This window comes from Chondrus crispus, genomic scaffold (assembly GCF_000350225.1).
Source record: "Chondrus crispus Stackhouse genomic scaffold, scaffold_17, whole genome shotgun sequence".
Lineage (NCBI taxonomy): Eukaryota > Rhodophyta > Florideophyceae > Gigartinales > Gigartinaceae > Chondrus > Chondrus crispus.
The window spans coordinates 297356-312764 of record NW_005179069.1 but is presented as its reverse complement, the minus strand read 5'-3'; the positions used below and the strand labels follow the sequence as shown (position 1 = coordinate 312764).

Genomic DNA, 15409 nt, shown 5'->3' with positions numbered 1-15409 from the left:
GAGCCGCTCCCCCCGCTATTTAAACCTGCCCGCCGTCGCCGCCGACATTGCCTCGCCCCACCTCTCACTGCCACCTCTTCTATTCCCCTACACTTCCCCCCGTTGCCCTCCGCTCGCGGGTCTTTAGACATTAGGTCGCCGCACTAACCAATTTTGCCGAGCCAGTTTTGTCACTTAAAACTCTAACCCACTATGTCGAAGATCGCCGCCCCCTCTGTGTCCTTCAAGGAGCCCGCTTCCGATGCCTCAGTCAAGACCGCCTTCGACACCGCCATCACGGCCACCAACCGCGCAGAAGCTGCCACCGCTTTTGTAGCTGATAACTGCGCTACGATCGCCTGCGCGCATCCCGCCTCGGGACTCACCGACGCGCTCGCTACTATCCTGTCCACCTCCGATAAGAAAAAGGCTGCCCAGAGAGAGGTCGCCCTCTTCATCCTGGAGCGTCTCGTCGCCAAGTACGCCTCCGCCGTCGCACCGTATGTCACTCACTTGCTCGCACACGTCCTTACCTTGATGGCTGATAAGAACTCGAAGAACGTTCAGAATATCTCCGGCAGAGTGGCCACCGCCATTGTCGATATGCTCAACCCGGTCGCTAAGCGCGCCGTGTGCTTGTCCACCCTTGTGAACGGACTGAGCTTGCAGGCCAAGTGGCAGACCCAGGCTGGTGCCCTCGGCCTCATCACCAAGGTCGCCACGGACGCCCCACACGAGATTGGCTCCTGCATGCCCGATTTGGTCCCGGCCGTCGCCCCGCTCATGTGTGAGTCCAGGGCCGCGCTGTCGGAGGGCTCAAAGCGGGCCATGGCCAAGATGTGCGAGGGTATCGATAACCCCGACGTCAAGCCTCTAGTCCCGCATCTCATGTCGGCTCTGGGCAACCCCATTGAGGTCGAGGATGCCATTTACAAGCTTGCCGCCACCACTTTTGTGGCACAGATCGAGTGCAATGCCCTCGCTATCACTGTGCCTTTGCTCAAGCGTGCCTTCCAGACGCGCTCCACTCCACTTAAGCGTATCTCAGCTAAGATTATCACTAACATGGCTAAGCTCGTCGAGCGCCCCAGTGACGTCGAGCCGTTTATTCCCACCCTCATGCCCGCCCTCAAGCGTGCCTCGGATGAGATTTCCGATCCGGAGGCCCGCGCCGTGTGCGCCGAGGGTGTCGAAGTTTTGGACGGTGCCTCCAAGGGTGAAGGCATGGCCCCGGAACCCCGAAGGGTCCAGAGGGATACCGTCCTCAAGACTCTTGAGGAGAGCATCGGTGGTGCAGCCGGAACCACAGGTCCCATGTTTGAGGCCGCCCTTGACTTTATCTGCAAGGAGGTCACTGTCCTTATTTCCAATCAGGCCCTCGAAATTGAGGAGTGGAACGTCTGTGTCGTCCCCATTCTCACTCCTTTCGCGAGCGCCTGATACAGCTGGTCAGGCAAGGACATGCTTTCTCGCTGCACCAAATACATGACCATTGTCGACGAGGAGGAAGAAGAGGAGGACGCCGAAGAGCTCTGCCGCTGCAAGTTCTCCCTCGCCTACGGTTCAAAGGTCCTTCTCAACAACACTGACCTTCGCCTCAAGAGAGGTTTCCGCTATGGCCTCTTGGGACCCAATGAGTGCGGTAAGACCACGCTCATGCGCGCCATCGCCAACGGTCAGGTTGAGGGTTTCCCGCCTCCGGATGAGGTCAAGACCGTCTTTGTTGAGGCTGACATTCTCGGAGAGCTGTCCCATCTCAACGTCCTTGACTATATCTTTGCCGATGAGGCCATCCGTGCCTGCGACATTCCCCGCGAGACCATCCAGAATGTTCTCAGCTCGGTTGGTTTCACAAAGCTCATGGTTGAGGGGTCCGTTTCCTTTTTGTCCGGCGGCTGGCGCATGAAGCTGGCCCTCGCACGTGCCATGCTCCAAAATGCCGACATCCTTCTCCTTGATGAACCCACCAACCATCTTGATGTCATCAACGTTAAGTGGGTCGAGGACTACTTGAATAACCTCAAGGACGTCACGAGCATCATCGTTTCACACGATAAGGGGCTATTGAACAATTGCTGCACTCATATCATCCAGATTGAAAATCTGAAGCTCAAGCTGCACAAGGGCAACTTGACCGAATTTGTCAAGAAGGTCCCCAAGGCGAGGACCTACTTTGAGCTCAAGGAGACCAAGCTCAAGTTTAAGTTTCCCAAGCCAGGAAACTTGGATGGCATCACCTCCAAGGGTAAGGCCATCATTAAGATGGACAACGTCATCTTCACGTACCCCAGCGCCAGCCGCCCGCAGATTGCCGGCGTCACCATTCGTTGTTCCCTTGCCTCACGTGTTGCTTGTATCGGTCCCAATGGTGCCGGAAAGTCCACTATTGTCAAGCTGTTGACAGGGGAGTTGGAGCCCGACTCAGGAAATGTGTGGAAGCATGCCAACGCCCGTATTGGCTACATTGCCCAGCATGCGTTCCATCACATTGAGAATCATTTGGAGAAGACGCCCAACGAGTACATCCGGTGGCGCTATGCGTACGGTGAGGATCGTGAGGCTCTTCAGAAGGACACTATGCAGGTGAGCGATGAGGAGCTCAAATTGATGAAGACACCTGTATCGTATGTCTGGATATCTGAGGACGAGAAGGAGCACCGCGAGAAGCTGAAGGTTGACCGCCTCACTTCGCAGCGTCGCACCAAGAAGGGTACCAAGAACGACTACGAGTATGAAGTCAAGTGGGAGGGCAAGCCCACCACGTGGACTGCCTGGTTGTCCCTGGACAAGTTGGAGTCAATGGGATGGGGTAAGGCTATTAAGTCGGTTGACGAAAAGGTTGCTTCCCGCGCGTCTGCTTTCACCATGCCGTTGACGGCTGCTAATGTTGAGACGCATTTGGAGAACGTTGGCCTCAACCGTGAGTTCGGTACGCATTGCCGCCTCGGAGCCCTCTCTGGAGGCCAGAAGGTCAAGGTTGCGCTCGCCGCCTCCCTCTGGAACTGTCCTCATCTCATCGTCCTCGATGAGCCGACTAACTATCTGGACAGGGAGTCTCTCGTTGCCCTCACCTACGCCATCAAAGCATTTGAAGGTGGAGTGGTTATCATTTCGCATAACTCCGAATTCACTGGAGAGGTTTGCCCCGAAGTCTGGAACCTGACCCCCGCAACGGAAACTGAACCGGCCAGGCTCAACCTGGAAGGTGATTTGGATTGGACCAAGAACGCGGAAAAGGACAAGATCGAGGTCAAGCAAATCACTGAAACCACGGATGCGTATGGCAACACCGTCAAGGTGAAGGCTCGCCGCACGAAGAAGAAGATGTCCCGCCAGGAAAAGAAGAAGCTGGACCGCAAGCGCGCTGCCCAAAAAGCTTCCGGTGAATACTACGAAGGCATTAATGGAACTGACTCTGAAGAGGGATTCTAGGGTGTGCAAATATATTCCCACTTCCCTGCGCAGACACCCTTAGTTTTCGATAGTAACAGTTTTCCCCTTCAGTTTACCGATTTTTTAAAAGCTCATTGTCACTCTACCCCGCAAACAATTTCGCCTTCCCTTCCTCTTTTCTTGAAGTGTAATTCTATCTCTGGCGGTTCCCCCCTCCCGTGCACTCGTAGACTTGTTACAATTCTGAAAACGGACTTCGAACCGCGGTCACTCCGACAAAGTTAAAATGTAAAAATACCTATTAATTTCGCTCCTCGAGGCCTAACTTCATAAGACCACGTTCTGGCCTCTGATAAAAAGCCAAAGCCAACCTCGAAAAGCTTGGTAACGGAAAATACTACTGCACTCCTTCTTGGAGAATTTCTCACTCTCACCCTTGTGTTTTACGCGACGCTTTTTTGCTTTGCAGTCGTTTTTCTTTTCGCTGACGCACCTCCTTTGGCGCTTCGCTTGACTTTTGGGCTTGACGTACCTTTTTCCTTTTTCTTCGCTTGCACTTCAGCCTTCTTCAACGCCTGCTTTTCCCGGCGTACTTCCTTTCGATATTCAGACGCAGATATCAATTCCATCGCTTCGTCAAAGCTGATCTCCAAAACGTTGTGCACATCTTTCTTCAAAGAAACATACGTACCATCATGCACGACATAGGGACCGTACGGTCCCATAGCAGCTCGTACCTCATTTCCCGACTTGGGATGGGTACCCAGCAAGCGCGGGAGACTGAGAAGCTTTAAGGCAAGATCTATCGTCAACGTACCGACGTCCATGCCCGGAAACAGACTAGAGCGCTTGGGCTTGGTGCCCCCGGCGTAGTCGTTTTCTCTTCCCAACTGCACGTACGGTCCATACCTTGAGGTCTTGAGTAATACAGGCATTCCACTCTTCGGGTCTGTGCCAAGCTCAGGGTCCTGGGCCAGTTGCAGCACGGTTTCCAGCCGGTCAGCGGTTAGGTCGTCTGCCAGTGTCAATTTTGGAAGGGACGCAACCACCACGCCGTTTTGCTCGACGTAGGGGCCGTATGAGCTTACTAAAACTTTGGTGTTTGACCAGTCCGTTTCGGACTCACCGTCACTGCCAGACGAGCTGCTAGAACTGGCCCTCGCCTTTGCCGTCTTCGCTTTGTCTACTTTCTTTCCCGCCTTCGCAGCCGAAGCCAACATTTCGGGTGGCATGTTGGGAAGCAAAATTTGTCGGAAGACGCTAGCATCAATTTCCTTCTCTGTGCGTTCCACGGATGCTGCAAGGCCATCTTCACCGCAATAGTACTGTCGCAGATAGTGCGTCCGCTCTGCACTACCGCCTGCAATTTCATCCAATGCCTCTTCCATCTTGGCCGTGAATTCGGCATCCACAAATGACGAAAAGTGCTTGGAAAGCAGCTTCTCCACAGCGAACGCAGTTAAACTTGGTAGCAAAGCCCTCGGAGGAACTGACTTGTTCTCTCCCAGCATCCGCCCCCGAAAGACGTATCCCCTCGCGATAAGCTTTTCAATGATGCTGGCATAGGTGCTAGGCCTCCCCACGCCAAGTTCCTCCAAATCCTTGACCAGAGACGCGTCGTTGTATCGCGCCGGTGGCTTTGTTTCATGTTCAAGCACTGCGACATTCGACCCGACTAGCTTGTCCCCTTCCACGACCGATGGAAGAAAAGCTCCCGGTGTCTGAACAACGTCTTCCGACTGATACGCTCGCAGAAAACCGGGATCGACGACCACGCTGCCTGTAGCCTTAAACTCGACTTTCCTGCACGGGGCGTCTCCCTTGGCCTGGACTTGAATCTTGATTGTAGTCTGATCCAGCTTGGCGCCGACCATTTGCGACGCGAGGGTGCGTTTGAAAATCAAGCTGTACACGGCGATTTCATCGCGCTCCAAGCCCGGCGGCAAGTCTTCCGGCAGAGTGAACGTGCTCCCCGCCGGTCGGATAGCCTCATGCGCCGCCTGTGCAGCCTTGGGCTTGGGCACCCTCGGCGGCCCCTTGCCATCCCAAACCGCCTTCTTCCCGTACAATGCCTCTACACATGTGCGACACGCGGCGACGGCCTGATCGCTCAAGTTAGGGTTGTCCGTGCGCATGTAGGTGATGTGACCGTTCTCGTACAATTTTTGGGCGACGCGCATGGTGCGGCCGGCGCCAAAGCCGAGCTTGTTGCCGCACTCCTGCTGCAGCGTGGAAGTGATGAGCGGCCTGGGCGGGCTGCGCGTGGTGCGCTTTTTGTCCACGGCGGCGACGCGCGCGTCCGCCAACTCAAGCGCGGCGACGAGGCTCTCGAGCGCGGGGCGGTCAAAGACAGGAATGTTCTTGGCGGTGGCGCGAGCGGTAAGCGCCCCCGTATGGTCGTCAAAATCGGAGCCGCGGACCATGCGAACGGCATCGACGGTGCTGAGAGTGGCGACGACAGGGCGGTCGGGGCCCTCGAAGCGGGCGGTGCAGCCTGCGTAGCGCGCGGGCACGAAGGCGAGCCTGGCCAGCTCGCGGCGGACAATGGCGGACATGGCGACGCTCTGGACCCTTCCGGCGGAGAGCCCCTTCGCGATCTTCTTCCACAGCAGCGGGCTCATGGTGTAGCCCGCGAGGCGGTCCAGGACGCGGCGGGTCTCCTGGGCATGGACGAGGTTGAGGTCGATGTCGCGGCAGTTGCGGAAGGCAAACTCGATGGCGTCCGGGGTAATCTCGTGGAAGACGGCGCGGCGCACGGGGACGGTGGGCTTGAGGAGCTCGGTAAGGTGCCACGAGATGGCCTCGCCCTCTCGGTCCTCGTCCGTGGCGAGGATGAGCTCCGCGCTGTTCTTGAGGTCTGCCTTGAGGTGCGAGATGATGGTCTGCTTGCCCGCGATGAGGACGTACAAAGGGCGGAAGTCGTCGGCGACGTCGACGCCCAGCTTCGCCCACGGCTCGCGCTTGTACTTGGCCGGGATGCGCTTCGCCGAGCCCGGCAGCTCGCGCACGTGCCCCACGCACGAGCGCACGCGGTAGCGAGACTCGGGAAGGATCTTCTGGATGGTGGCGGCCTTGGCCGGGCTCTCGACGATGACGAGAGCGGGGTCCGGCGCAGCGGAGGCCGTGGTGGCCTGGCGGGCGCAGAGAGGGTGGCGGCCGCGGCGCAGAAGAGGCGGTGAGGGGAGGAACAGGGCGAGACGCATGGTGGGGAGATGGACCAGCGCTCGGCGCAAGGCGTGCATGAAGGCGGAGGAGGCGGGGGGGGGGGGGGGAGGGGGGGGGGGGGGGGGGGGGGGGAGGGGGGGGGGGGAGGGGGGGCGTGAAGGGCGTGGGGTGAGGGGGTGCAGTTAAAAGAACAATTAGACCATCACGAGGGTAATCTCGAAAGCTCGAGGGATCTGTTTGACGAGGCGATCTGAGAGGTTTGTCGGGTTGTCCCTGGTTGTCATATAAATTGAGATAATGTTGCGTTTAGGGGGGCGATCAGGTGGATTTTGGTGGCAACAGACGGATGAAATCGGAAAAGTTGCAAAATCTCCCAAATAAATTAGCAAAGTAAATACTGTAGACCCCACTTGACTCGGTTTAGTGCGCTACTCACTCACTACGAAACGTGCACGACAACGAGCACACGCTGCGCCTAATTGGTGATGAGCGTGTGGACGTGTACACATTGCCCAGTGTACACATTGTCCACGTATCACACGTGGTATGAAGAGAAGACGGCGCGGTGTACACGTGTGTATTCCTCTCCCGCTTGTACCCGTGTACACGTCTTACACGAGGCACTAGTCGTGGGCTAATGTTAGCTGTTAAGAGCATCCCCACCAGTGAGGCTAAAGTTGTAAAAAAACGAATTTTTACAACTTTAATATTTTACACCCCTCTTCACTACTCCCACCGTTTCGAAAAGATGCATTATTTTTTACATCGAGATAAATTCGGGTTGTAAAAATCGAGAATATAGCACCAAAATTTAGAACTATGCATTTGAGGTGGCGAACGCTGATTGGTTCAAATTCCATTTTCCCGCGAAGTCAAAGTTGGTTGAAGGGGTCTTGAAGTTGAGCCTCTCTCTCCAGTGGAGAGGAGAGTCTCCACCAACACTCCTCCCCATCCTGTCCATATCTGCACCAAACGTAAGTTTGTCTGGCAGCCACCCTACGTCTTTCGAAGGGACAGCCGTCACTAGCAGTATGGGCGAACTCGAATCAAACGCGATCCCCGACACAGCCGCAGCCGCTTCTTGTGAACCCCGTCTCTTTCCTGTCCCTGTCCCTTTAACCACCCCCACACAAACTTCGATCGCCGACGCAATCCCAGGCGTTCCTATTGCACCTCCTCTCTTTCCTGTTTCCGCCCCTGTCCTCACACCCACGCATACTTCGATCCCTTCGATATCGTCAGATGCCATCTCAAATCCAGCACCTGGTCGGTCTCGTGGTTCTAACTATTCTACACAGGACGATCTCGTGCTAGCTCGAGCTTGGGTGCGTGTATCCCAGGATCCCATCATTGGGAGTGAGCAAAAGTCCCAGGCATTTTACGAACGGATTGAGGAAGTTTATAACCGCCTCCGTAGCCCTGCTTCTGAACAAAGAACTCCAGATTCCCTTAAGGCACGTTGCAAGCTTTTGCATAAGTCTTGCATGAAGTTTAATGGCTCTGTGCGCTGTGTCTACATGGAAAAACCCACAGGTGTGTCGGACGTCGATATAGAAAGGATGGCTACGGGAATTTATAATGGCGTAGCAATGTCTTCTGCCACTGACGAGTGTGGTCGGGTATTCAAATTTTTACAAGTATGGCGATTGCTTAAAGATCATCCAAAGTACAGTATGTCAACTTCGAGTGGAAACAGTAACCAGAGTACAGTGGGTGGAGGTCGAGATGGTGGTCTTTGTACAGAAGATGTAGCGCAGAAGGCTGACACGGACGACGAGGAGAGCAGCCGGCAGGTAGTAAAGAGTGGCATGCAACGCCCAATCGGACGAAAAAGGGCCAAACAAATGGCAAAAATGGAGGATGCACGGCACAAAAAGCTGAAAATTGCAGCAGAAGCTGTTTCCCTACAACGAGCTCGCAATGAAGCCCTGGAGCGGCACAACGAATTGCTGCTATTTTCAAGCGCTCCGCAGGAATGCAACCGGGCAGAGACGATAGAGTACTACAATTTGCTCCGTACGGAAGCTTTACAGAAAATTCGGTCTCGTTTGACCGATACCGGTGAATCATCGGAAAGCAGAATGCCTACTGCAACGCCACATTCTGGTAATGATAGCACAGTGTTCGATTTGGTCAGTTCCCTGGGCAATGATACAGGTTCCAATGGTACGACAAACCTCTAATATTCAAGCTCGTGGCTGCCTGCATGATCCCACAGGTGGTCCATGACGAGCTTTTTTGTGTTCAAGTACTCGACAGCATTACTCGTAAAAGCACTTGCGGCGCAAAGTGCCTCAATACTATCGGGAGCTGCAGCTGTCACTACAGTACTATCACTTGAGCTCCCCCACATTGGTAAATTTATATCGCCCCCTAGATCGAATGCGTCATTGTCTGTGTCACAGTGCACAACCCTGTCCTCAACACACATGTTATGCAATATGATGCAAGACTTCATTACCTTGTGCATAAAGTCGATATTCCAGAAGCGGCCTGGTCTTGCAATAACATGCCACTTTGCCTGGAGAACCCCGAATGCGCGCTCCACATCTTTTCGCTCTGACTCTTGTCTGTTTGAGAACAGTTTTTCTTTAGGAGTACCTGGCTCAGCAATAGAGTGGACAAAGCAGGGCCATTTCGGATAAATGCCGTCTACGAGCCAATAAGGGATATTTCGCTCTTGTCCATTTATGATATATTGCAATGGAGGTGGATATGTCCCGCTTGCGATTTTGCTCAGCAACGTGGAATTGTTGAGCACATTTATGTCGTTTGATGCACCAGGCATTCCGAAAAAACAGTGCCAGATCCACAGAGTGTCATCACAAATGGCCTCCAGAGTGATAGTCGGTTTACCTTCTTTCCCTTCAAATTGACCATGCCACCCTGTAGGACAGTTTTTCCAGTGCCATTTGCAGCAATCTAGACTGCCTAGTTTACCCGGAAACCCTCTATCAGAGGATCGCGACAGCAGCAATCTCAAATCTGATGCTGTGGGACTGCGAAGGTACGTTTCCTCATAGTTTCGCAGCAAAAGTTCCACAAACTTGCGCAAGCAAATGTCTACTGTTGACGAAGCTATTCTTAAATATTCGTCCAATGCATCACTAGCTCCGCCATATGCCATAACCCTGATAGCAGCTGTCGCTTTCTGTAGTCCACTTAGACCCAGTTTACCTGTACAGTCTTTCTGCTGAGTAAAAAAGCGGTCCGATTGGAGTACATCGAAAATTTCCATGAAGCGCTGTTTTGTTATTCGGAAACGCCTCTGAAACATAGATCCATTATAGGTTGGAGTTTCACTGAAGTAGTCTTGGAACAGCAGTTGCGCACCTCGCTCTCGATTGCGCTCGACATTTGGCTTTTTCCCCGGATAAGAGCCTTTGTGTTTTGGGGGCTCACTGTCGCTGTCCGAGGACAAAACATCCTCAACAATATCGAGAATGTCGTCCTCCACGAAGTCAGAGATGCCAATGGTACTCCGTGGAGGTTGTGAAGGCGTTTGCATCGGACTTCAGTGAGTAGGAGCATGCACTTCACAAGTAGGAGGGTGCGGTTTTTTGCCGGTGGGGTTGACCTGCAGGTCAATGCAGTTCTCGGCAAGGTCTTAAAAAAGCAAAGGTGTATAATAGCGAGAGGCCAATCAAGGCTCGCCAAGTTTCTAAAATATTTAGCATTTTACACTCGCCCGTGGGGATGCTCTAACAGGGGATTGATCTTGCTGGTTCATGGTAAAGTATGAACCAGCAAGATCAATCCGTATACTGTACCCTTGGGTACGGTATACTGTACGGTATACTGTACCCCGATATGATTCAATCCAGCCCTGCAAACAAAGAACACCCCCTGCACCCCCCTGCACCTCCGACCCTTTCCGCCGCTTGCCACGCACCTCGCCCGCCACACCGATGGCCATCAAGGGCGAGCTGAAGACGCGCGTGTCGCGCGCGCCGCCGTACGCGAGCAAGCGCCTGGCGGTGCGCGCGCGCAAGGTGTGGCTGAGCGGCGGCGCGCGCGGGCTCGGCCTGGCGATGGCGGAGGCGTTGGTGGCGCGCGGGTGCGCGGCCGTCGCGGTGGCGGACGTGGCGGACGAGGCCACCGGCGCGGCCGTCGTGGCCCACTTGCTGGCGCGCCGCGCCACGCCCGCGCAGCAGGTGCGCTACGTGCGCACGGACGTGCGCGACCCCGCCCAGGTCGCGGCCTCCATGCGCGAGGCCGCGCGCGCGTTCGGAGGCCTGGACACCGTCGTCAACAACGCCGGCGTCGCAGACGAGCGCGAGATCGACTTGACCCTGGACGTCAACTTGAAGGCCGTCATCCGCGCCACAGAGGCCGCGCTGCACGCCTTCGCAGAGGTCGGCGGCGACGGCGAGCGCGTCATTGTTAACGTCGCGTCGGCGGGCGGCGTGTTTGAAATGCCCATCGCACCGATTTATTCCGCGAGTAAGTTCGGCGTTGTGGGGTACACGAAGAGTATGCGCAACGCGTGCTGGGAGAGGGGCGTGCGGATACACTGCTTGTGTCCGGGCTGGGCGGATGTGGGCATGGGGAAGACGGTTTCGACCGAGGGGAATACGGCCAAGTATACGGGCATTATGGAAGGGGCGGACGTCGCCGACTGCTTGATCGAGATGCTGCGCAGGAGGGATTTGGTCGGAGAGGCCGTATATGTGTCCAAGGTTACCGGCGCAAGGGTCGTCGCGCAGGATATCTCCAGGAGGATGGACGCACCGCAGAGGGCCAAGATGTGAGCGGGGGGAGGGCAGGGGCAGCCGGGTGTGTGCAGGGGGGTGCTGGGGGTGCTGCCGAGGAGGCGGAAGTTTAGCCCAGTCGGCTCGGGAATATGTACCGTCAAGTGCGCAGTGCGTTGGATTTGGCCGATTTTCCGATTCTTTTGCCACCCGCCAATCGCGCCGCCGTCCAGACGACATCCCCCGCTGTCACAGCCCGCAATTCAACCGCCTCCCACCGCCATCCTCGCGCCCGCGGCATAGCCCCTCGCACACGTCTACATAAACGCGCCGTCGGGCGCGCGGCGACTTGCATCGACGCCACCGCTTGCATCCCCGCTCCTCTCCCTTCCAGTGCCCCCATCGCGCCCCTCTGTCCAGCCATGAGCGAGCCCGCGCCCGACGCCGCGCCCGACGCCGTCCCCGTCGACGACGTCGCGCACGAGCTCAACCGACAGCTCTCGATGCAGGAGCGCGACGCGTACCCCGAGCTCACAGACGACCGTCTGCAGCGTCTGTTCGACGGGCTCGACGACCAGCAGCCGCACCAGCTCGACTCGCTCAAGCGGCTCCGTGATCTGCAGAAGGAACACGACCAGGTCTTCACGGACTATCTCAGGGAAAAGCAGGAGCTGGAGGATAAGTACGAGGGCAAGATTCGACCGCTGTATCGGTCACGCAAGGAGGAGCTTGACGCACACCCCATCAAACTCTTTTGGTTTAAGGCCTTCGAGCACTGCGAGGTGCTTCGAGAGAATATCACAGACAAGGATGCACTCGCCTTGAAGTATCTCACCGACGTGTCCGTGGAGACCGTCACGAAGCAGAAGGAGGTCAGCCCGAACGCGCCGCCTAGCATTCCAATCGGCTCGTTCACCCTCACATTTCGCTTCGCTGACAACCCGTTTTTCGAAAACGACCACCTCACCAAGACCTACATCATGCAGGAGGATGACTTTGAGGAGTTGCAGGAGGCTCGCGGGACGAAGGTTCTGTGGAAGCCTGGGAAGGACCTCACCGTGCGCACCATGAAGAAGAAGACCAAGAACGGCCGCGTCCTCATCAAGAAACAGCCCACAGATTCCTTCTTCAACTTTTTCAGCCCGCCCTCGCAGGTCCTCGAGAGCGGCAGCGACGTCGAAGAGTCCGTCATGGACGAGCTCGACGACGTCCTCGACGCGGACTTCGAGCTCGGTGACTGCATCCGCTCCGACGTCATCCCGCGAGCCCTCATGTACTATCTCAACATCGCCGAAGTCTCAGATGATGACAACGACAGCGACAGCAGCACCGGTTCTAGTGGGCTCCGCGACCCCGCTGTGAATGGCCGTGCCGCCCTGGATGACTCGTCCGACTCGTCGGAGGATAATGACGATACTGCACCGTAACAATAATGCTTGCCAAAGCGATAGTTCGACGATCGCGGTTCTTGAATGCATTAGTGCCCTGCTGAAGGATCGTTTCTCGCAGAGACTCTTTCTAGTACGTGCGGGTGAAGAGGGTGCTGTTTCTTGCTTTGGTATACTTAATCGACTTTTTGTGTTAGACTGACTAAAGACCCAACGTTCCGAGAGGTATTTGTAAGGATTTGGTATTCATACTGTAGATCACATCCCTTGTTTAGTCATGCTTGCTTTTTCTTTGCTTACTGTCGCCTCTAGCATGCCTGCTCTCTCCTGACACCGTGTGGAAGGTGTGCATGCTGCCAGTTGTCTGTCAACAGAATACGCCAGGAGCCGTTTCACCTCTGGAGAAAGGTGTGTGCGCATTGTGTATGCAGCGTGGAAAGGCCTATTGTTATCAACACCAGTTCAGTTTGCAGTCCAGCATTTTATTATTCCGGAAATACTACACGCATGGTAACTTATTCCGCATAAACGAGCTTGAAGCAAGCATCGCAGCTCCTTCTCATGATAAGAGACTCTAGAGTGTTTTGCAATATTGTCTTCGTACATGACGTAGCTCGATCTCGTTTTACACCAGCTGTAATCGAAGCTATTGACTTGTGCTTCACTATTTCCTTCGTTGTAGTCACGGATGCAATCAACATATCAGAGGGGGGCCATCACGTATCCCCAGTCATCTCTTCATATTTTTATACATCCAAGTCTGCGCTGCAGCTCTCAAGTCCAACACCAGCTACGGTCTCCAGGGGAATAGGGAAAATCGAGGAGGTCATACTGCCCCCTGTTACATCCTGTGGGACACTCGGTCTTCTTCATGGGCGTTTGCTCCTCGCCCAGCATTCTGCATTTCACAGATTAGCATCTAGTGGCCGACTTGGGACCAGATTGAAAAGCTTTTCCAATCAAGAACCATAGAAAACTTATCTCCGCTTCGGGGTTAGCCTGAACTATGTCATGGGTAATCTGAGTTGCCTGTTCCCCTTTAAACCCTAGGAGCATCAATTCGCGCTCTACCGCCCTTGGCAGAGGATATAGCTTCAGCAAACGGAAAAATACCGGACGCGTAACTTTATTCAACCACTTGACATCTCCAGGGTGACCCATGTGTCTATAGCTCGCCGCGTATTTTGGCAGAATTACTATCCATAGCATGATTTTCTCCATCTGGCTCAGAGAGCAAGATTCCTGTGTTTGCAATTCAAGAGAACGATGTGATTTCTCTACGGGTGCCACCTCATCAGATTGCTCTTCATTATTAATAAGTTGCTGGCCCTTATCTGTTTTCATTTTCAAAAGACCTTGCTTTTCCAGCTTGGAAATGATCTCCTGTGCAGCGGTTATCTTTCGTTTGACAGCAGACTCAAAGTGTTCTGTGTAATATTCAGCATCTTCAATCTGCTCTTTCAAATCCTCCAGCAAGCTGTGGATTCCCAATAACTGTTCAGACACTTCCATCTGTCTGCGACCGACCCCAGCAAATTTTCCTTCCATGAATGTTAACACTGTGTTCAAAGTTATTTCTTCATCAGAACTCATATCACAAAAACGCTTTGACGAAGGCCTCACTTAATCACTTCTCCCCCTCTTTGTCTCTTGTTCACGTTTCTCTACCCCTCGAACTGTTGCGATCTCAAGGCAGACGACCTCAGGAAAAGTTGAGCAATAGGTTTCTGTTGATGTTTGCTGTAGTGACCTTCCATTGCGCTCACTCCTCGTCAGGTATCTGAAGTAAAGAATTGAAGCACCATTCTAAGTTCAGTGCATTATAACTTCAAACAAAATCAGTGCGTACTGGGCTGCCGTTTTTGGCACTGATTTCGGCCGACATTGGTTTCCACATGAGCATATGCGTGCTTCAGGAATCCGTAGTGCATGGCATCAGAAACAACAATGCTAACCTTCCTTCGTCAAATTCAGAATAGACTTCAGATCCGTAGTGCATAGAATCCGCAGTGTAAAGTACTACGGCGGTACGTCACCCCACAGTATGGAAATCAGAATGGACCTTTCTGAGGATTGGGAAGGCATGAAAAGAAAGATGTCCTTGACTTGGTCTTTTTTTCTCAGGAGAATAGAAGCCAAAGGAGCAGGACTATCTCTGTTTTGTCTATACAGTGAAGACAAAACCAGAAGATTGGCCGGCCGTATAACATGCGTATCTGATGCAGTGCGACTATTTGGGACTGATGGTAGTTGGTTTAACATCAAGCAAGCAAACATTTCGAGTACTATGTGAGGCGTTGAGTATTGTTTTATCAAACACCGCTTTGCATGCCCCTTCGCTAAGCGTGTTCACCATATCCGGCCTCCTCGAGACCGATTAAACTCATTCAGATTGTCTGAAGTGTGCCATCTCCATTTTCAATATGGCCTATGGGCCGCGATATTCGCATCCACGCTTGGGATCAATTGCTGGTAGGATACTATGGACGGAGTTGTATCGCTGCTCGGCTCATACCTGCCTGCCTGTCTTTCAACGTTCTCAGGTGTGCCGGTGTGCCAGGCGAAGCAATGAGCCACTTCATTGGTTGGGCTGCACCAAAGCAAAGTCACATAGAATGCTATGTCGTCGATGTGAATGTTTTAAACGACTCGATATGGCAGGTTGGGGCCCAACCCGGTTGCCAACCCGGTTGGGTTGGGACCCGGTATGGCAGGTTGGGGCCCAACCCGGTTGCCAACCCGGTATGGCAGGTTGGGGCCCAACCACGTTGCCCGCCCAGCTCTGAAACAAAG

General features: G+C 54.3%; 5 protein-coding genes; 3 read left to right on the top strand and 2 right to left on the bottom strand.

The window, feature by feature from the left end:
- Positions 1-192: 192 nt before the first annotated feature.
- On the top strand, positions 193-3411 carry CHC_T00009220001 (Translation elongation factor eEF3). The gene is made up of 2 exons (XM_005714880.1): positions 193-1377; positions 1438-3411. The coding sequence occupies exons 1-2, from the start codon at positions 193-195 to the stop codon at positions 3409-3411; spliced, it is 3159 nt and encodes a 1052-aa protein (XP_005714937.1).
- A 43-nt stretch (positions 3412-3454) lies between these two features.
- Positions 3455-6575, bottom strand: CHC_T00010204001 (DNA topoisomerase I Mitochondrial). XM_005714879.1 is given in 2 exon segments: positions 3455-3815; positions 3816-6575. The coding sequence occupies 1 exon segment, from the start codon at positions 6573-6575 to the stop codon at positions 3816-3818; it is 2760 nt and encodes a 919-aa protein (XP_005714936.1). The 3' UTR covers positions 3455-3815.
- Positions 6576-8716: 2141 nt separating this feature from the next.
- Positions 8717-9814, bottom strand: CHC_T00003053001 (hypothetical protein). The gene is made up of 2 exons (XM_005714878.1): positions 9486-9814; positions 8717-9272 (listed from the first exon to the last, which is right to left on the bottom strand). Exons 1-2 carry the CDS (start codon positions 9812-9814, stop codon positions 8717-8719), a joined length of 885 nt encoding a protein of 294 aa, XP_005714935.1.
- A 1566-nt stretch (positions 9815-11380) lies between these two features.
- On the top strand, positions 11381-12840 carry CHC_T00003052001 (hypothetical protein). XM_005714877.1 is given in 2 exon segments: positions 11381-12655; positions 12656-12840. 1 exon segment carries the CDS (start codon positions 11381-11383, stop codon positions 12653-12655), a length of 1275 nt encoding a protein of 424 aa, XP_005714934.1. The 3' UTR covers positions 12656-12840.
- Positions 12841-15039: 2199 nt separating this feature from the next.
- On the top strand, positions 15040-15402 carry CHC_T00003051001 (hypothetical protein). The gene has a single exon (XM_005714876.1). The coding sequence runs from the start codon at positions 15040-15042 to the stop codon at positions 15400-15402; it is 363 nt and encodes a 120-aa protein (XP_005714933.1).
- Positions 15403-15409: the final 7 nt, after the last annotated feature.

Coding starts and splice junctions, on each gene's coding strand:
- CHC_T00009220001 (XM_005714880.1), top strand. CDS start 193: ATGTCGAAGATCGCCGCCCCCTCTGTGTCCTTCAAGGAGCCCGCTTCC. Junction 1,378..1,437: donor TCGAAATTGAGGAGTGGAAC/GTCTGTGTCGTC, acceptor TGGTCAGGCAAG/GACATGCTTTCTCGCTGCAC.
- CHC_T00010204001 (XM_005714879.1), bottom strand. CDS start 6,575: ATGCGTCTCGCCCTGTTCCTCCCCTCACCGCCTCTTCTGCGCCGCGGC.
- CHC_T00003053001 (XM_005714878.1), bottom strand. CDS start 9,814: ATGTTTCAGAGGCGTTTCCGAATAACAAAACAGCGCTTCATGGAAATT. Junction 9,273..9,485: donor TCGCGATCCTCTGATAGAGG/GTTTCCGGGTAA, acceptor CACGTTGCTGAG/CAAAATCGCAAGCGGGACAT.
- CHC_T00003052001 (XM_005714877.1), top strand. CDS start 11,381: ATGTACCGTCAAGTGCGCAGTGCGTTGGATTTGGCCGATTTTCCGATT.
- CHC_T00003051001 (XM_005714876.1), top strand. CDS start 15,040: ATGGCCTATGGGCCGCGATATTCGCATCCACGCTTGGGATCAATTGCT.